Raw genomic sequence first — 21,249 nt, 5'->3', positions numbered from 1 at the left:
ATCACATTTGTCATCACACACCTCAGGCCTGTATACTGATCAAGTAATTCTAGCAAACACAAGCACTTGCTGTATTCTCAAGGTATTATTTATCTACTGTAAAAGTATGCAGCTACAATGTCTCTATCCTCTCTCTGTAGGGTGTTCCTGGAGAGGCTGGTGCTGCTGGTGCTACTGGACCTAGAGTGAGTTTTCATTTCTACAATAAGTCTGATTTAGATGTTTTTCTCACTTACTGTCATAATCATGTAGTTAGCCACCACCATCTGCTTGTCAAACCTTTATGTCTGTAGTTCTTCCTGTTTCTGCCTCTCACTTCCTGTCTCTCTGTTCCCTGATAGGGCGAGCGTGGTTTCCCTGGTGAGAGGGGCGGTGCTGGACCTCATGGTCTGCAGGGACCTCGTGGACTTCCTGGAACTCCCGGAACCGATGGACCCAAGGTTAGGAGCCACTCCCCTCAGCCAACCTTGTCTTCAATAAGAGTTTACGTTGTTATTGGATACTGAGTCCTGAGCCCCTATAGTCAGGCAATCACAGTGCCACTACTGAAGAGAGAAACATCAGAAACAGTGTGATCGGCCATCTTCTAACTCCATGTTCCTCCTCTCTGACAGGGAGCCATTGGGCCAGCTGGTGGTGCTGGAGCTCAGGGACCCCCCGGCCTGCAGGGTATGCCAGGAGAGAGAGGAGCTGGTGGTATCCTCGGAGCCAAAGGTGACAGAGTGAGTAACAACCCTCAAAAATATCTAATCATTGTTGTAGAAAACTAGACTGTGGATTGCAAGGTTATATCATGATGTCTGATAGATACATACTAAGATGTCATGGTTTTCTGTGTCTTACAGGGTGACAACGGTGAGAAAGGACCTGAGGGCGCTCCTGGAAAGGATGGTTCTAGAGTGAGTACTGAGCAGAAATAGAGAAAATAGCCACACTCTCCTGTGGCAACTCTGATCCAATGACCCAATGGAAATACAATGATCCAATGACCAAGTGTGGTTGATAATAACTCCATCTTTCTTCTCTCCTCCCACTTAGGGTTTGACTGGTCCCATTGGTCCTCCTGGCCCAGCTGGTCCCAACGGCGTAAAGGTAGGAATTACCATACTGATCAAATAACCTGTTATTATGTCTATGGTCTAATATTCATTTAACAGATGGTTGTAATGTACTAATGCTGGTAAATGTGTGTACAGTACGGGTTTCTCACTCTCCTCTCTCCTTCCCTCTCAGGGTGAGGGTGGACCTTCTGGCCCAACTGGTGCTGCTGGTGCTCGTGGTGCTCCTGTAAGTTGGGTCTCTCCGCCTCCGGTGTCATATCGTCTGTTTTTTTGATTTGTATTAAAATCAGCCACGTTGTCAACCTGCTCAGGTTTGAAATGTACAAAGTGCTAACTCACTTCCCTCCAGTACAGAGAGCAGGAAGAAGCTAGAGAGGAACCAGACCCTGTCGTGAAACAATGTAGAGCTCTACCGATCAAAATATTAGATCACTTAGTCAAAGTCACCAGACATTTTGATGTCAAGATATTGTTCATATTGATTCCAAGACCACTCACTATCCAAGTTGCCCGGCCTATACAGTTATAGTAAAGGAAATTCCAAGTACACTAAATTCCTAAGAATATATTTCATTCTAAAAGGTTTGACCTCTGATGAGTACAGCCTCCTCCACATTCAATCACTGCACCTTCAACATGACGGACAGGGCCACATACATCTACAGTTAGAAAATCTTTCTCTGTGGTACCTGTTTTGAGTCCGCCTCTCTCTTCCTGTAGGGTGACCGTGGTGAGGGTGGTCCTCCCGGGCCTGCTGGCTTTCGCTGGGCCTCCTGTGAGTAGAACCACAGCAATCACATCAGTTTCAATGAAAACATTAATATAATCCATATAAAATGTTGAATCTTTATTGACCTGTATCTTCCATCCACCAACCTCCAGGGTGCAGATGGTCAGCCTGGAGCCAAGGGAGAGTTGGGCGAGGCTGGACAGAAGGGAGATGGTGGTGCCCCTGGACCTCAGGGACCCTCTGGGGCCCCTGGACCTGTGGTAGGTACCCCTCGAAATGCACTTTGAGATACCAAATACCTGTATGTCCCAGAGACAGATGTCTTATGGCCCAAGACATTGCCATTCGTAGTATAAGAAATTGAGAGTATTTGAGAACAAAATTGATGCACTTCTTATTTAATTGTTCTTGTTTCTTTGTCTAATTGTGTTTATCACTGCTTTTTATTCCAGGGACCCACTGGTGTTTTTGGACCTAAAGGAGCTCGTGGTGCCCAGGGTGCCGCTGTAAGTCAACAGTTCCAATGATAAGAGATTATTACCCAATAGTAAGTGAAAATATAAAATGCTATGTTCTGTAATTGCTTTCATTGAAATATTGTCTTGTCCCTTTCTTGTTGGTAGGGTGCTACTGGTTTCCCTGGTGCTGCTGGAAGAGTTGGATCTCCCGGTCCCAACGTGAGTATCACATCATCACAAGTATCCATAGACAATGGTGGTCCTCTGTAGCTCAGCTGGTAGAGCACAGCGCTTGTAACGCCAAGGTAGTGGGTTCGATCCCCGGGACCACCCATACACAAAAATGTATGCACGCATGACTGTAAGTCGCTTTGGATAAAAGCGTCTGCTAAATGGCATATTATTATTATTTATTATTACAATAGAAAGTTACCTTTTCATTCAGATTACCTGTGTATAGCTGTGTGATTGAAAAATGCTGCATCTCTCTGTTCCCTCTCTCAGGGTAACCCTGGTGCTGCTGGCCCCGCTGGTCCTGCTGGTAAAGACGGTCCTAAGGGAGTTCGCGGTGATGCTGGCACCCCAGGAAGACAGGGAGACGCTGGGCTGCGTGGAGCTGCTGGAGCCCCTGGCGAGAAGGGAGATGCTGGAGAGGATGGTCCCCCTGTGAGTCTTACCCATCCACTCTTAAATTAGCTAAATTATATCTCACAGAGAAAATGCCACCCAGCCTCTTAAAGTAACTGTCCGGTTCTAGATTTCTATGAAATATGACATTTAATTAATTACAATGAGTGAAATGCTTAATAAAAAATGTTTGGAAGGAAAAGTATGAAAAAAAGCATCTTTTCTTGGAATGGTGTGGGCGTGCCCCAACAACAGAATGGTGTGGGCGTGCCCCAACAACAGAATGGTGTGGGCGTATACCAGTCATAAAAAATATTCATGCGAGTAGACCGCTGATTGGCCAGCTCAGCCAAAGAGGCATTCTCTATGAGGAAATAGCAAGCATTTTTTAAATGGTCTGTTTAAGATACAAGTTTGAGGTGGGATTTTAAGTGTTTTTTCTCCAATTTATGCTTTGGCCACAAATACGAGTATAAGACGAGTCAACAACATTATTTGGGTACGAGTTAACCGAATATCAACTTTTAAAAGTGAGATTTTCACTGGACAGTTACTTTCAGCTTAATGGATGTACCTTGTAGGCCTAGTAACACCAACTCAGCCACCTTGATTGTCTATCACTTCATTTCAAATGTGCTTGACTTTCTAGAACTGGAGTTATGAACTGAATGAGCTAAACCTGGAGTTATGAACTCATTGAGCTAGAGCTGGAGTTGTGAAGTCAATGTAGTAAACTTTTACCTATTGTCTCCTCCATCTCTAGGGTCTTGATGGTCCTCCAGGTCCCAATGGTTTGGCTGGGTCTCGTGGTATTGTTGGTCTGCCTGGGCAGCGTGGAGAGAGGGGCTTCCCTGGCCTTCCTGGACCTTCTGTGAGTATCTCACCCCTGATAGTACTATGATTAGTGAGTAAAAATTGTCACAGTATTTTCAGGTGAGTGTTATGGAACCATTGCCCTTACTGGTCCACTTGTAAGTTGAGCTCTCTTTATAAGCTAAAATACCTATTAATATTAATGAAAATTGGCCTGAGAACCTTTTAGGTCCAGGCTCACATAACTCCCACTAGTCCTGCACCATTGAGCGGTAACTACGCAACATATTTACTCTAATATCATATCTGGGATGCCTGTAGTGATTGCCTGTGTAATATCATGGAGTCCTGATATCCACATACATTCATAATGACAGATCTATATCCAGACTTCTTTCTCCTTAAATCTGTCACAAAGAAGTCGATCACTCAGTGACCAATTGGCTGTAACTGAGATGCATTCAGAACTAAATGTCCATCATACTACTTCCTACTGTTTTTTGTGTGTTTTTCTTACCACATAGGGGCTTTTAGACAGTTGCTGATGTCCTACTTAGCATGCAAATTAATAATGAAGTCCATGAGTCCATTGACTAGTCAGTCAAATATTACATTGTTGCAGTTATAGACATGAGATATAATTGGACTGTGGTGACGTCTGACACTTACTCCTTGATGTTGAGTCTGATGTCCATGTTCTGTGTGTCCCAGGGAGAGCCCGGTAAGCAGGGAGCTTCTGGTGCTAGTGGTGACCGTGGACCCCCTGGCCCTGTGGGACCCCCTGGACTGTCTGGACCTGCAGGAGAGCCCGGAAGAGAGGTCAGAACTAAACCACAACAGCACAGACCACAACAACAACATAAACCACAACATAAATAAACCACAACAACAAATATAGGCCATTGTAGTTGCATGCAGCAATTACAGAGGTATAGGCCATAGCGACGCTATAGTGCCACCTGCTGGCCAATATAATTACACCTCTGCAAGAACCATAGCAACGACAACAGCAACAAACAACATTAACAAAAATATCAATAATATCAATAATCACCACACAACCAACAGCAACCTCCCAAAACAAGAACACCCCTCCCCCCACACTCACAATAATCACAAAACAGAAACAGAAACAATGACCACAGCACTAACAGCAACAACTGTCACAACAACAACCACAACCACAACCAACAACAACAGAAGACACACACACAACCCCCATAGCCAATCACACACAGCAGGAACCACAACCATCTGCATTTCTACAGCACCATTAACCCATGGATCCCAAACATTGTGGTGCTTTGGCAAATTCTTCATGACTGGAAGCAATACATTTCAATTAATGATTAAATCTCTGTCTCTACCTTACAGGGCAACGCTGGATCTGATGGACCCCCTGGCAGAGATGGATCCACTGGAGTCAAGGTGAGATGCCTGCATTATACACCAATCAAACCAATCAGTCCAAACCAATCAATCCAATTGATGGATAAGATATCAAATGCTCTTGGATGTCCTTATATCCTATGATCTTCTCTCCACCTGTAGGGTGAGCGTGGTAACACTGGTCCTGCTGGTGCTCCTGGTGCCCCTGGCGCTCCCGGTGCCCCCGGCCCTGTCGGCCCCCTGGGCAAAGCAGGGAGACAGAGGAGAGGGAGTGAGTACCCATACAAAACTACACACAATATGAATGAGATAAATGATGGTGTTTTGTAATTCATACTAGTTTGGTTGTTGTTAGCCTGTCTAATGGAAGAACCTCACTCTTGTTTTTAGGGTGCTCAAGGACCTGCTGGACCCGCTGGACCAGCTGGCGCTAGAGGAATGGCTGTGAGTTTCAACATTCCTCATTTTGAAACACACCATTCTCTAATAAACTATTCCTACTGTAGCTGCACCTGCATTTGCACACAATGTTTCTGCTGAGTTGATTTACACTCTCTGCCTCTACATCAGGGACCCCAAGGACCCCGTGGAGACAAGGGAGAGGCTGGCGAGACAGGAGAGAGGGGACAGAAGGGACACCGTGGCTTCACCGGTCTGCAGGGTCTTCCCGGACCTCCCGTAAGTCACCCAAGTCCTCTGGCCACACTGCACCTTTAGTCATTATACTTCTCCATCTTCATAGAACTGTATCCATGACACTTCTGCATGTGGAATAAGTTCTGTTCCCTGACTTCCAGTTGTCTTTGTCTAAACTAACAGGGCTCCGCTGGAGACCAGGGAGCTGCTGGACCTGCCGGACCTAGTGGGGCTAAAGTGAGTTTAGACGAGAGAAGAGAAAGACAGAACACTTCTCTAATCCCTCCAGACTATGATAAGACAAATGGACTACTCCTATACACTAGTTATCCCTTGCTATGATAATGAGGGGCAAAAGGCTAGTCTTTTTATAATCCTCCAACACCATGATAAGGTAGAGGATGGGAATGGACACTGTGTTTTAATTAGTCTGTCCTATGATAACAGGGAAGGCTAATGCTTTTGTGATTACCACGTTGTGGTAGAGAGGAAGACAGACAGGAGAGGCTACCACTTAAAAAATAACCCATAAAGATTAATTACATGATAAAGAGGAGGGAAAGGATGTGAATAATTATCACCCATAGAGAGATACACTATATATACAAAAGTATGTGGACACCCCTTCAAATTAGTCGATTCGGCTATTTCAGCCACACCCGTTGCTGACAGGTGTATAAAATCGAGCACACAGCCATGCAATCTCCATAGACAAACATTGGCAATAGAATGGCCTTACTGAAGAGCTCAGTGACTTTCAACGTGGTACCGTCATAGGATGCCACCTTTCCAACAAGTCAGTTCGTCAAATTTCTGCCCTGGTCAACTGTAAGTGCTGTTATTGTGAAGTGGAAGCATCTAGGAGCAACAACGGCTCAGCCGCGAAGTGGTAGGCCACACAAGCTCACAGAATGGGACCGCTGAAGCGCGTAATGCGTAAAAATCGTCTGTCCTCGGTTGCAACACTCACTACCGAGTTCCAAACTGCCTCTGGAAGCAACGTCAGCACAATAACTGTTCGTCGAGAGCTTAATGAAATGGATTTCTATGGCCGAGCAGCCTTTCCTGTTTCAGCATGACAATGCCCCCGTGCATAAAGCGAGGTCCATACAGAAATGTTTTGTCAAGATCGGTGTGGAAGAACTTGACTGGCCTGCACAGAGCCCTGACCTCAACCCCATCGAACACCTTTGGGATGAATTGGAACGCCGACTGCGAACCAGGCCTAATCGCCCAACATCAGTGTCTGACCTCACTAATGCTCTTGTGGCTGAATGGAAGCAAGTCCCCGCAGCAATAGTCCAACATCTAGTGGAAAGCCCTCCCAGAAGAGTGGAGGCTAGTATAGCAGCAAAGGGGGGACCAACTCCATATTAATGCCCATGATTTTGGAATGAGATGTTCGACAAGCAGGTGTCCACATACTTTTGGTAATGTAGTATAGCTGCTATATTTGTAATGTCCGATAAGCAGGTTGTTTTTTAATTTAAAGAGTGTACACTCACTCATAGTCAAGAATAACTGTTGGACAATTGAACATGAACAATGTTACATCCGGTAAAAGTTTCAAACTAACTGTGACTCCAGCCACTCTACAAAGACACTCCCATTCATACATGCTATGCTAGCATCCATGTGTTTGAGCCGTGACTAACCCCATCTCCTCAGGGACCACCTGGCCCAGTCGGTCCCGCTGGTAAGGATGGATCGAACGGTACCCCTGGACCCCTCGGACCCCCTGGACCTCGTGGTCGTTCTGGAGAGGCTGGTCCTGCTGTGAGTAACCCTTGTCATAACATATAGCAGCAAATATGTTAAAGTCTTCATGTTGTCCCACCTTGTAACAATCGTCTCCTCTTCTCCTTCAGGGTCCTCCTGGTAACCCCGGACCCCCTGGTCCTCCTGGTCCCCTGGCCCTGGCATCGACATGTCTGCCTTTGCTGGCCTGTCTCAGCCTGAGAAGTCTCCGGATCCCCTGAGGTACATGAGGGCTGATGAGGCGTCCAGCTCCCTGAGGCAGCACGACGTGGAGGTCGACTCCACACTCAAGTCCCTCAACTACCAAATCGAGAACCTGCGCAGCCCCGACGGTAGCCAGAAGAACCCTGCCCGCACCTGCAGAGACCTCAAACTGTCCAACCCCGAGTGGAAGAGCGGTGAGTGGGGGAATGGTTAGAGGAGAGGGAGAAGAGAGAGAGTGAATGGAAAGGAAAGAACATGTGTATAACATGATCAGTCCAAACCATGGTAGGGTTTGAACCATTTGTCCTCTGCCCCTCTCGTTCTCCAGGCAACTACTGGGTGGATCCTAACATTGGCAGCACAGCTGACGCCATCAAGGTCTTCTGCAACATGGAGACTGGCGAGACCTGTGTGTACCCCAGCATAGCCAACGTACCACACAAGAACTGGTGGACAAGCAAGAGCAAGGACCGCAAACACATCTGGTTCGGAGAGACCATGAATGGAGGATTCCACGTGAGTCTCTTCTTCACATGAATAATCATTTCACTGGCACGTTTGAGTGAAATATGGCTACTCCTTGAATAGGAGAACTTCCTTTCCAGGGTTACCCTGATCATCAAGTAAAGCACTTCCTCTCAGTGTTTCCTTTTATGAATTACAGACTGAACATATATTTCAGCCTTCCAGACAAGTTATAGACATCACATAAAATAATACCATCCATAAACCTGTGTGTGACCTCCATGTTTGTTACTGCCCCCTTCCTCACCACGTGTCGCATTTAACCCTAAGCTCTTCGGCTCCCTCTACAGTTCAGCTACGCTGAGGACGGTACCAACGCCGCCAGTATCCAGCTGACCTTCTTGAGGCTGCTGTCCACGGAAGCGTCTCAGAACCTCACCTACCACTGCAAGGACAGCGTGGCTTACATGGACGCATCCACCGGCAACCTGAAGAAGGCTCTGCTGCTCCAGGGCTCCAACGACGTGGAGATCAGAGCCGAGGGCAACAGCCGCTTCACCTACAGCGTTGTGGAGGACGGCTGCAAGGTGAGAGGGATAGGCACTGTAAAGTAGGGACAGGGAGAATATGGACATAGTAGGACCTATTGGGGAAGGCACACTACAGTTACACAGTCTAAAAACAGTGTTTTTTCTGTCATTGTAGCCTATGGGAATGTACAGTGTTTCAACACATCTTTGTTGTCGTCCCACAGAAACACACAGGCCAGTGGGGCAAGACTGTTTTCGAGTACAAAACACAGAAGACCTCCCGTCTGCCCATCGTGGACATTGCTCCCCTGGACATCGGAGGAGCGGACCAGGAGTTTGGTGTGGACGTGGGCGCAGTCTGCTTCTTGTAAAGTGGACTAAACAAGACGACAAAAAAACTAAAACATTAAAGAAATAACTATGAAACAATACACACTCCCCAAAAAAGGACCGGAACTAAAAAATTTAATAATGTATACTTTCTCTCACAAAGAAGTGCTCTCCAAGTTGTACTCCCTGGATGCTAGCACTGAAGGACACCAGCAATATCCGTATGTAATTCCAGCGTTCCCCAGTCGTGTTTCCCATGGCCCACAGTTGGTGGGAATGAGTTGAGCCAAAAGGAAAAGGGACCAAGCCAAGGGACGAGTAATGGAGAAACAGAAACATGACTCGATGTCACTTATTTATTGTCTCAACTTTAAAGGGCCATAGATGAGGTACAGTAGGACTGGGGGGGCTTCACCATAAGAACAACACAAGCCCCTCCCACTACAGAACACCTAGAACCTCCCACTCCCTCTCCGACCTAGCTACAAATACGCCATTTTGAATCAATGTAGACCAAAACGCATTTTCAGTAATTATAAGGTGCTCCAAATGATTTTTACCATGAAAACCAGGAGCAAAACTTTTACTGTGTATTATAAATCCTTGGTTCTATTGTTGTAAAAGTCTGTGTTTATAAACTACCAGATGATTTTATATATATTCCCACAGTATGTGTGTACATGTCTACATGCACACCAACACTTTTTGGAAAGTGAGGTTTCATTTGGGATGTATTTTTCATTGTCCTTTACCCCTTGATTGCCCATTAGTGGAAAATGTCTTACTCAGTTCTCAAACAACCAAAATGTTCTAATAAAATTGGGGGAAATAAATCAGTTTTGTTGTAGTCATCCTGATTGTTTAAAGCTACCTCACGCTGAAAAACAAAGTGAAAACGTTGACCTTAAATCTTGAGCTGACCAAAATTAGCTTTCGGGTGGAACTGCCGCTGAATAGCTATCTTTGCTTTGGGTTGCTGTCTTCAGAAGGTGCTATGAGTTCTAGAATTCAGTTTCTGTCATTGTTCCCCCAACCCCCCCCCAATTCCCACTAGCCTCACACCACACACACACTCCACCCTGGAGGACCAGTGCAGCCAGGCAAGGCAGTGAACCAAGGGGCTTCTGGGTATTCTCCTATGGAGTCCATGCCCCACAAATAGAATCACGGGACTCCAAGGAGAGCCACCCAAAACAACCAGGGTGGCTTGTCTCTGTGTGTGTGAGGGTGTGTAATTTTTGTTGTTGTTATTATTAATTTTATTATGATCATTTTGTTTGTTTTTATTTTGTTACACTTTTAATTGATGTAAATTGGAAATAAAAAGGAAAAACCAAGTAACAATGAAGTTGATTTTTAATTGTGTTTCTTTTGAATAAGTACAAAAATGGCAAAGGGGGGTTGAATAACTTTTATTTGGGTAACTGAACCCAAGGTCTGTATACTTTAATGTTTTTGTTATAGTTGTATTTCTTGGGAGCTCAGTTACCTTTTTTTAATGTTTGTGAGTGCATGGCATGTGTGTGTGAGTATGTGTGAATGCGAGACTGCGGTTGAGTGTGTGTTTAGCTGTGAGAAAATCTCATAACACAGGAATGAAAGTACTGTCTGTAATCATTCACCGGTTTCAGGGTTGGGCCGGGCATGGTTGGCTTCTGTTTGTTTTAATTAGTAGGCATAAATAAAGAAAATGTGCTGAATGGAATTGTGAAGTATTTTGTACATTAACAGTAATGTCTTAATGATGCTTCAAGACATGTTCACATAGGTGTTTGTCAGCGTTTTTGTGACCTGCTTTTGTCGTTGTGTCCTTTCTCCACTATACCTTCCTTCTCTCTGTACCTCTCCGTATCTTTCTGCTGAGCAATAAAAATTAGACTGAAGACTATACAGTGATATATTCTTATTTAAAGGGAAATTATTCTTATTACAAACCTACATTGACAATCACAAATATCATCTATGTTGACCTACATCTTTTCGATTATTCCTGACCGAAAGCAAAGCTATACCATTAATGCCAGATAGTTTTTTAAAGATTGAAAACATTATTGCCAAGATAAGCATAGATTAAGAGAATATACAGTAGACTTAATTACCTTAGACAGGGATCATCAACTAGATTCAGCCGCGGGGCGATTTTTTCTTGAGCTAATGGTCAGGGGGCCGGAACATAATTATAAATCATTTGTAGACTGCAAATTGACCGCAAGAAGCCCAAACAGATGCATTATGACAAAAACAGAATCATTTCAAACCTTGCTTCCATTTGTATACGATCATATACTCTCAACGGCCAGTTTATTAGGTCAACCCCATTCACAAAAATGTATCGCTCCTACAGACAGTGAGACATGTGGCCGGTGGCTAAAGCAGACAAGCATCAGGGCATTCAGTTACTGTTCGATTGAATGTTAAAATGGGCAAAACAAGTGACCTAAGGCGTGCCGGATCCAGTATCTCAGAAACGGCCTCCCTCTTGGGCTTTTCACGTACGACAGTATCTAGGGATTACCGATAATGGTACGACAAACAAAAAACATCCAGTCAGCGGCAGTCCTGTGGGTGAAAACAGCTCGTTGATGAGAGAGGTCGAAGGAGAATGGCAAGAATCGTGCAAGCTAAAAGGCGGGTCACAAACAGCCAAATAACGGCGCAGTACAACAGTGTGCAGAACGGCATCTCGGAACGCACAATTCATCGATCCTTGTCAAGGATGGGCTATTTCAGCAGACGACCACACCGGGTTCCACTCCTATCAGCTAAAAACAAGAAGGGGCTCCAGTGGGCACGCGATCACCAACAGTGAACAATTGAGGAGAGGAAAAACACTATCTGGAACATGACAGTGAGTCCACAGAACTCAACCCAATAGAGCATCTTTTGGATGAGATGGAACGGGCTGTTCGCAGCATGAATGTACCGCCATCCAATCTGCAGCATCTGCCCGATGCCAATCAAATTCAGCCCATTCTTGCAAAACAGGTAAATAAGGGGATTGGGAGTTTGGACTGTGTCTTTAATGGAGATTTTCATTAGACTTACTTAAAGAATCTCCAGTTGGGAAACCCTGCCTTAGAACATGGAGATTATTTAAGTCTAATGAAAATCTCCATTAAAGACACACTCCAAACCACCTTATTTATCTATTTTGCAAAAATGCAAAATGCCTAGATCTTAACCCCATTCCACCAACCCCCTTGCCATGTCTTGGACTAGGAATTCAAAAAGACACAATCATTCTCAATTTGCGTAACACTTCGTGCACATTTATTTACAAAGTGTTCAAAAAATTATAAAATTGTACTGAAATATGGTTTCTGTGTTAGTTTGAGTGTGTGTGTGGTCAGGAGATGAGTTCTGTGTAGAGAGTCTGGTTGATGTAACCGGCTGGTCTGCCCTGGGACAGGGGGAGAGGTGGGCTGCCTCCCAGGCCGGGCTGGGGAGCCCCAGCACTCATAAAGTAGAAAGGCACGTGGGTAATCTTCCCATTGGACCAACACTGTGGAGAGAGACAACATCACTACAGTCACTGGGATGGATTTAGGTATGCCTCACTAGACCTCGTGCTTTATTCACTGGTGTATAATATATTATGCCATTTAGCAGACGCTTTTATCCAAAGCGACTTACAGTAACTACTGTACATCAACAGCCATGTAAAAGGGAATGATTAGTATGTAGACCATGTACCATTTTATGTTGAAGTCTCATTGCCCATCTATTCCATTCAAATGGGATTGAGGCATAAATGACTTTTGAGGTTTGAAAACCGCTTAACATTTCTAGTTTATCAGTGAACTATAGCTTTATTAAGATCAGTTTAAGCAGCACTGTGAGGCAACATCTAAATGACTGGGGGCCCGTGAATGTAAAGAGCAGAGTTTGTAGAGAGACTGACCACAGTGAGCTGGGCTCCACGCTGGTAGTTGGGGTTAAACTGCATCAGTCTGGGCTCTGTCCCGGCCTCCCCCTGGACAAAACCACTGACACACACACAGTCATTACCACTGACATACAGATATACACAACTGATTACCACCGAGATACACTGAGACACCCTCCTGGCAATGTAATATACTAGAGCACATACCATGGCAGAAGCTTAAATGCGCGGTTGATTTGAGTCTTGAACACTGCGATCATGGCAGGGCGGCCTGCTTCAGCATCTCCTGATGGAACAGTTATGAGGGAGGAAGTGAGTGGAGGAGAGAAGATGTCCAAACACACAATTCCCAACTTGGAGAAAGAGGAGATGAGAGAACAAGCCTGACCTTTGACAAGCACGGCTAGACGCTCTCCTCTCGGATCCCACGCCAATGACTGGATCTCTCCTCCGACCCTGACACACAGACACACACAATAAGCCAATCTGTAATGATAAATCAACAACTAGTTCATGTAAATGACTAGTTATCCCAGGCCTTTCCTTACGTGATATCTCCGTCTGGTGTATTTAAGGTGGTCTCAGACAGGTCGGCCACCACTGTTGCTGCCTTTGGCCCTCCTGACATCCTTAAGGGCATCCCTAGTGGACAGAATGGAAAACTAACACATCAAAACAAACAATGCAAGCACACAGCACAGTGTGAAACAACTGTAGAAGGTTGGTGTGCTTCATATTATACATGGAATTGTGTGTGTGTGTGTACCTGGGGTGTCAGTGAAAGTCAGGGCATAGATGACAGTCTCTCCTTGCACACTGAAGAGCAGCCGACTCCCATCAGGACTCCAACAGCCAGACTAGACAGTTACAGAGAGACAGTTAGCCAGACAAACACACACACACACACACAGACAGACAGAGAGACCAGGTATCTCACCTGACAGCGTCCCTTCAGACTAGGCCACCGCTCGCAAGTCCACATCCTGGTTTCCCAAACCCTGCAGCAACCCAAACACGTAAATAACACTGTACAGAAATATCAAGCAGACCAACACTATGTGAAGCTCTCCTGCACTACCGTCTCTGACCTGAAGAGGGAGGAGGGTGTAGCTGCCAGCACGCGACTGCCATCGGGAGACCAGGACAGGTACGTGACTCCTCCCCCTCCCACACGGTGGAGAGGCACACAGCTCTCCACAGCTACGTCCCACACCTGACAGAGAGAGAAGGAGACGGTGAGAAAGAGAGAGACAGACAGCCAGAGTCAAAAAGACCTTACAACATCCCGGTAAAATACTTTCCCAGCTGAGCAGCAGTAGAGTAGAGGCTGTGTGTGGACTGAGACGGTTCATACCAGCATGGCAGTGTCCCTGGGAGAGGCCGACACCAGGAGAGTTCCGTTAGGTGACCATGCGATGGACGTGACGGGGGAGTGGCCTGGGTGGGACAGGACCTGGGCACAGCCAGAGGAGGGCCTGTGGGAGGGAGACAAAGAACATTAAAGACATAGAAATGACTCTCTAATGTACACGTGTGTGTGTGTGTGTGTGTGTGTGTGTGCGTACCTGGTAGAGAGTGAGGTGGGGTCCACGTGCCAGACAAGCAGGCAGTTGTGACAGGCGACAGCCAGGGCAGACGCACACAAAGGCTTCCACTGCAGAGCCGCCACACTGCGCTGCAGACGGTGCTTTAGGGTGGGAGTAGTAGCACTGAGAAAGACAAAGGCAGAGAAAAGGGACAATATTGTGCTCACAAACCGTACGTAAACAATGTAGGAACGGTGCCATAGTTTAACACTGCACTAGGTTGGTCTGACTGAATATGATTTTGAGGACATAGGTTTCATCCGAAACCGGGAAACCGGCCCGTAGAGTTTGATAGTCAACGACACACAGAGAGCACCATTGCAACAGACTTACCTCTTGGTGTTGTAGATCTTGATGGAGTCGTCTAAAAGGGCCACAGCACACTTCTGTGCGTGTGGGTGCCAGGCAAAGCTCCGCACTGCACAGTCCGACCTGAGACACAGGGAGCAAGAACAGGAGGACAATTCCAGATACATATCCTACTTCAGCCATGATTTCAGAGAGTATGCCTTTGTGAGCATATACCCTAAAGTAAACAAATACCTCATATTTGACAAGGACATACAGAACATAAGAGAGGGTATATTTAAGGATCCGATTGGGGATTCATCAACTAAAAGGTGGTCTTACCAGTCCAGCACTTGGGAGAACTCGGCGGTCATTTCCTCTCTGCTCAACTGAAGACAATGTTACATCTGTTTTAGTCTGCATGTCAGCAGCTGGACATGTAATGCTGCGTTTACACAGGCAGCCCAATTCTGATCTTTTTTTCCACTAATTGGTCTTTTGATCAATCAGCTCTGAAAAAGATCTGATGTGAAAAGATCTGATGCGATTGGTCAAAAGACCAATTAGTGGAAAAAAATATCTGAATACGGCTGCCAGTGTAAACGCAGCCTAAGAGTGGACATCCAGGGATAGATGTATTTACACCCAAGGGATTACATTATAGGAGCTCAATGTTTACACCACTCATTCTAATATCATATGTAGGCCTTTGACTGGGTTTGAACCTGGGTCCTTGTGGCCCTATATGACTACATTTGCCAGAGAAGCCTGCAGAATCCAACACACCCTGGCAAGTTCTGTATTGTCCGATTAGTACTGCCTGAGTATTAGTCATGTTAAATGACTGACTCTGGGCCACTTACTGTGAGGTGAGGAAACAGAGAGCTGTGGAAGGAGGAAACCCACCGTAGCAAGGCCAGGAGACAGCTCGAGCTCACCCCTAGCCACTTGGGCACTGGGAACACACACACAATTAAAGTGGAACTAAAACGCTCAACTCAACCTACAACATTGTTTTACATTTCGATGTTAGGTAACCTTGTTGAACGTGATGCTATGAAAATGCTTTTAGAACATCATATTTTAAGGTTTTCCAGCACCTAGCACAAGCTTAGAGAGATGCAGCCATAATCAAACAACATCATGGGAATGGTAGAGCATCCACACGCCTACTTTACTCATGGGTTTTTGGATCAAGTCACTGATCAAGAAGTGAATAAACTAAAAGCTAAAACAATCAATTTGAGATAGAAAAACAATAAAATACTCACAACCATGTTAACAAGCCTGTATAGTCCGGTCGAAAATCTATTTGCATAAATGTTTGAGCACATTCAGCTGTAGGCTACATTACATGGGCATCGGCTCTACTGTTACCTGACATTGGTAAGCTAGCTAAACGCATGATGTCCACAATAACAAAGCAGGTAGCTAGCATCAAATAAGAGTCTATAGTCCATTCAAAAACCCACTTGCACATGTTTTTGTGTTCATTCAGCGAGTAAGGTCTAGCCGTGTTAAACATTACAGTAGTTTTGACATGGATATCGGATCGTACTGTGTTAGCCAACAAGCTAACTGCATGGTAATGCCCACAATAATGAAGTCACTTTTGCAGGCAGATCATGTACACTACACCTAAAACGGTATTCAATATGGTTTGTAGTGAGGAACTTCAGATGCGCCAAACCTAGGAGAGGCTAGCTAGCTCGCTGGGCTAGAAAAAGCTGGCTAGAAAAACAAGTATTCAGTCAATGCAAGCTACAGTGCCTTGCAAAAGTATTCACCCCCCTTGGTGTTTTTTCCTATTTTGTTGCATTACAGCCTGTAATTTAAATTGATTTTTATTTGGATTTCATGTCATGGACATACACAAAATAGTCCAAATTGGTGAAGTGAAATAAAAAATATAACTTCTTTTAAAAAATTCAAAATAATAAATAACGGAAAAGTGGTGCGTGCATATGTATTCACCCCTTTGCTATGATGCCCCTAAATAAGATCTGGTGCAACCAATTACCTTCGGAAGTCACATAATTAGTGAAATAAAGTCCACCTGTGTGCAATCTAAGTGTCACATGATCTGTCACATGATCTCAGTATATATATATACAGCTGTTCTGAAAGGCCCCAGAGTCTGCAACACCACTAAGCAAGGGGCACCACCAAGCAAGCGGCACCATGAAGACCAAGGAGCTCTCCAAACAGGTTAGGGACAAAGTTGTGGCGAAGTACAGATCAGGGTTGGGTTATAAAAAAATATCAGAAACTTTGAACATCCCACGGAGAACCATTAAATCAATTATTACAAAAAGACTTAATTTGGCACCACAACATACCTGCCCACCAAAACTCACGGACCAGGCAAGGAGGGCATTAATCAGAGAGGCAACAAAGAGACCAAAGACAACCCTGAAGGAGCTGTGTCCATAGGACCACTTTAAGCCGTACACTCCACAGAGCTGGGCTTTAAGGAAGAGTGGCCAGAAAAAAGCCATTGCTTAAAGAAAAAAATAAGCACACACATTTGGTGTTTGCCAAAAGGCATGTGGGAGACTCCCCAAACATATGGAAGAAGGTACTCTGGTCAGATGAGACTAAAATTGAGCTTTTGGGCCATCAAGGAAAACGCTATGTCTGGCTCCGAGAACACCATCCCCACAGTGAAGCATGGTGGTGGCTGCATCATGCTGTAGGGATGTTTTTCCATCGGCAGGGACTGGGAAACTGGTCAGAATTGAAGGAACGATGGATGGTGCTAAATACAGGGAAATTCTTGAGGGAAACCTGTTTCAGTCTTCCAACGATTTAAGACTGGGACGGAGGTTCACCTTCCAGCAGGACAATGACCCTAAGCATACTGCTAAAGCAACACTCAAGTGGTTTAAGGGGAAACATTTAAATGTCTTGGAATGGCCTAGTCAATCCAATTGAGAATCTGTGGTATGACTTAAAGATTGCTGTACACCAGCAGAACCCATCCAACTTGAAGGAGCTGGAGCAGTTTTGCCTTGAAGAATGGGCAAAAGTCCCAGTGGCTAGATGTGCCAAGCTTATAGAGACATACCAACAGATTTGCAGCTGTAATTGTGCAAAAGGTGGCTCTACAAAGTATTGACTTTGGGGGGGTGAATAGTTATGCACGCTCAAGTTTTTTAAAAGTTTTTTTATCTTATTTCTTGTTTGTTTCACAATAAAAAAAATTGCATCTTCAAAGTGGTAGGCATGTTGTGTAAATCAAATGATACAAACCCCCAAAAAATCCATTTTAATTCCAGGTTGTAAGGCAACAAAATAGTAAAAATAATGGTTGGGGGGATACTGCAAGCCACTGTAGTTAGCTAGCTAGCTAGGTGTCTGTTCTGAAAGAGTTAGCTACAGATATGTAGGGTTGTTAACAGTGTCCACTCCTATTAAATCAATTGCAGGTAGTTTTGAGACTTAACAAATGATGCTGCCAATGTCCATAGTGAAATCACTGTAGCAAGCCGTTCTGCTAACGTCACTAGATAGCAAAATATCCATCAATGATAGCTGAGCTTGGTGTGGTTTTGGGCTAGCTATGAAAGCCCACCTTGCACAGTCAATTTATCATGCCATGTTACCTGGCTAGTTTCTAACAGAATAGCCTTCTAAAATGGCACTTATTTTCCTATGTTTTTATTGTTGTCAAAATAAATACATTCTCAATGATGCTACTAACATGCAATGTAATCTGGGCTGCCTGTCAAACTAACCATTCAAGTGATGTCATTGACGATACGTTATGAAGATGGTGGCACACAGCAGTCAGCTGAGGCAAAATGTAAATATTTTAACAAATTCATTTTCCAGCAGTTTTAAGGGTAGGAACATGCTTCTTTGTCACATTTGGTTATCAAAATGACCTTAACCGTGGAAAAATGTTTCAGATCGTCTTTAAAGATACAAACTCTTGATTGATAGAACACGCTGCTTGTAATACTTTCATGACAGTGAAAGAATTATGACAACATGGCACTCACCCTCTGCACTGGAGTTGGCGATCTCATTTAGGAGTCCAGAGAGGCCTGCATCACGCCTAGCAGACAGACACAGAGGTGGGGATTAGTGAACAGGGCTTTGGAATGGACTGTGTGTGTTGTGCGTGCGTGCGTGCGTGCGTGAGTGAGTGAGTGAGTGACACACCAAGCCCCTGCACTCCTTGTGTACAGTGTCTCACAGTGGTCCCTAAAGGCTGCCTTGCTGCTGCTCTCTGGCCGGCTATGAGGCTTCAGTAACTCTCGTGGGAAGTACAGATTCAGAGCAGGCGAATCCTACAGTAAATGGAAACACATTTAACATTATACATACTGTATCTCTCGCTCTCACCACACACCTTTGCCTAATATTAGGTGATAACATTAATCATCCAAGCAATGCAGTGACAGACAGTTTGTGGCAACTCAGTAAATTAAGCTGTAGCTAGTGGTGACTAGTAACATTCGTAGGATTGACATTGATACGATAGCCCACCCACCCCAAACCTGACGGCTGGATCTGTGTTGGACTCGTCGTAGTGAGAAGTCTCTCCATCGCCGGGCAGCGGAGGGGGGAACAGAGCCAAAGAACACATCATAACCACATTCCTCCTGAAAAAGACACATCACATTTAGCTAGTAGCTCAACATTCAGCCATCACATGCAGCCGCTAGCTAAATTAGCGAGATTGCTAGCTAGTCATAAACGACAGCTAACTTAGTTATGATTGGCAATTTAGCCAGGCTACTTAGCTAGCAAGCTAGACCGAGAATTACAAAATACAACTACTCAGTTATCCATGTAGCTGTTGTTAAATACCTTTCATTTCCTGTAAAATGTAACTACGTTTCCAGCAGCTTCAAAACACAGGTCAGTGTCAGTCAGGAAAGTTTAATAAACTACGGAGGCCTGCACAATACAGAGAATTTCCACAACGCGGACTTACTTTGGTGCATACGCCCAATTGTGCATACGCTGCTGTCATCTACCGGATAAATAGCAGCATTACATCCAACTTCTGTTCACACCAGAGTATGTAGGTGGAGTGGAGCGATCCCAATTTGACTGGAGCGCGGAACAAGATTCCCAAAGGCGGGAGCGTCGGCCTTCTCGCACGCTCCAATTTCTTCTTCTTCTTCGATGAGGTTTAACGGCGGTTGGCATCTAATAAATGTTGCATTACCGCCATCTACTAGACTGGAGTATAACCCCCTTATACTTTGCTTTAAAAATAATAATACAAAATACAATTGCAAAATAATAATAATAATACTAATACCCTACCATCTAACACTACACTCACAAAACATATATATATTTTTAAATACCATACTCCACTATTTTAATCTATTTAGTCCTACTTCAGGCCAACAGCCTGAAAGGATGGGACACCGCCACTTAACACACCCTGTAACTCTTCTGATGTCAAGTCTCGCACTCCCAAATACCTCTCTGCAGCTGCCACCACAACCTCTATTTTCTGCGACTTACCTTCCATCCCTGCAGTACAGTTGATAACCATTGTTTGAAATGCCCCAAATCCAATCTTACTGAAACATATATCACTTGTTGGCCTATCCCTCTGTACTGGTACAGATCTACTACTCACACCACTCCTCTCAGGATCCCTCCCCCTTGACCCATCTTCCTCTACTTTCTTCACTGCCTCAGCATGTGACAACTTCTGCCCTACTCTTACCCTGGAAACCTCAACCTGCCTCTTTCGCATGGGACATTTCTGATCCCCAGCCCCATGGGCACCCCTACAATTAACACATACAGTGGGGAGAACAAGTATTTGATACACTGTCGATTTTGCAGGTTTTCCTACTTACAAAGCATGTAGAGGTCTGTAATTTTTATCATAGGTACACTTCAACTGTGAGAGACGGAATCTAAAACAAAAATCCAGAAAATCACATTGTATGATTTTTAAGTAATTCATTTGCATTTTATTGCATGACATAAGTATTTGATCACCTACCAACCAGCAAGAATTCCAGCTCTCACAGACCTGTTAGTTTTTCTTTAAGAAGCCCTCCTGTTCTCCACTCATTACCTGTATTAACTGCACCTGTTTGAACTCGTTACCTGTATAAAAGACACCTGTCCACACACTCAATCAAACAGACTCCAACCTCTCCACAATGGCCAAGACCAGAGAGCTGTGTAAGGACATCAGGGATACAATTGTAGACCTGCACAAGGCTGGGATGGGCTACAGGACAATAGGCAAGCAGCTTGGTGAGAAGGCAACAACTGTTGGCGCAATTATTAGAAAATGGAAGAAGTTCAAGATGACGGTCAATCACCCTCGGTCTGGGGCTCCATGCAAGATCTCACCTCGTGGGGCATCAATGATCATGAGGAAGGTGAGGGATCAGCCCAGAACTACACGGCAGGACCTGGTCAATGACCTGAAGAGAGCTGGGACCACAGTCTCAAAGAAAACCATTAGTAACACACTACGCCGTCATGGATTAAAATCC

General features: G+C 44.8%; 1 protein-coding gene and 1 pseudogene across 2 annotated transcripts; one reads left to right on the top strand and one right to left on the bottom strand.

Moving 5' to 3' along the window:
* LOC121538109 overlaps positions 1 to 10,891 on the top strand; it is a 28,612-nt pseudogene extending 17,721 nt beyond the window's left edge.
* Positions 10,892 to 12,241: 1,350 nt separating this feature from the next.
* aaas (achalasia, adrenocortical insufficiency, alacrimia) lies at positions 12,242 to 19,686 on the bottom strand. 2 transcript variants are annotated; one of them, XM_041845889.2, is made up of 17 exons: positions 19,580 to 19,686; positions 19,260 to 19,371; positions 18,929 to 19,056; positions 18,766 to 18,821; positions 15,625 to 15,716; positions 15,104 to 15,150; positions 14,807 to 14,905; positions 14,453 to 14,596; positions 14,242 to 14,362; positions 13,976 to 14,100; positions 13,825 to 13,885; positions 13,654 to 13,744; positions 13,436 to 13,529; positions 13,276 to 13,343; positions 13,095 to 13,173; positions 12,903 to 12,987; positions 12,242 to 12,503 (listed from the first exon to the last, which is right to left on the bottom strand). In XM_041845889.2, the coding sequence occupies exons 2-17, from the start codon at positions 19,356 to 19,358 to the stop codon at positions 12,348 to 12,350; spliced, it is 1,545 nt and encodes a 514-aa protein (XP_041701823.1). In that variant the 5' UTR covers positions 19,359 to 19,371; positions 19,580 to 19,686; the 3' UTR covers positions 12,242 to 12,347. The 2 variants fall into 2 exon arrangements, with proteins under 2 accessions (XP_041701823.1, XP_041701824.1); XM_041845890.2 differs by lacking the exon at positions 15,104 to 15,150 and having other exon boundaries at positions 15,668 to 15,716.
* Between the last annotated feature and the right edge of the window lie 1,563 nt (positions 19,687 to 21,249).

Source organism: Coregonus clupeaformis, chromosome 24, assembly GCF_020615455.1.
Source record: "Coregonus clupeaformis isolate EN_2021a chromosome 24, ASM2061545v1, whole genome shotgun sequence".
Taxonomy (NCBI): Eukaryota; Metazoa; Chordata; class Actinopteri; order Salmoniformes; family Salmonidae; genus Coregonus; species Coregonus clupeaformis.
This window is presented reverse-complemented; position numbering and strand designations above follow the sequence as displayed.

Bases quoted from the DNA above. Each gene is read 5' to 3' on its own strand.
- aaas (XM_041845889.2), bottom strand. From the start codon at position 19,358: ATGATGTGTTCTTTGGCTCTGTTCCCCCCTCCGCTGCCCGGCGATGGA. The intron at 15,151-15,624 runs GTAAGTGGCCCA...CATTGTCTTCAG, and splicing joins CTCTGTTTCCTCACCTCACA to TTGAGCAGAGAGGAAATGAC. The intron at 13,174-13,275 runs GTCAGGCTTGTT...CTGTTCCATCAG, and splicing joins TCTAGCCGTGCTTGTCAAAG to GAGATGCTGAAGCAGGCCGC.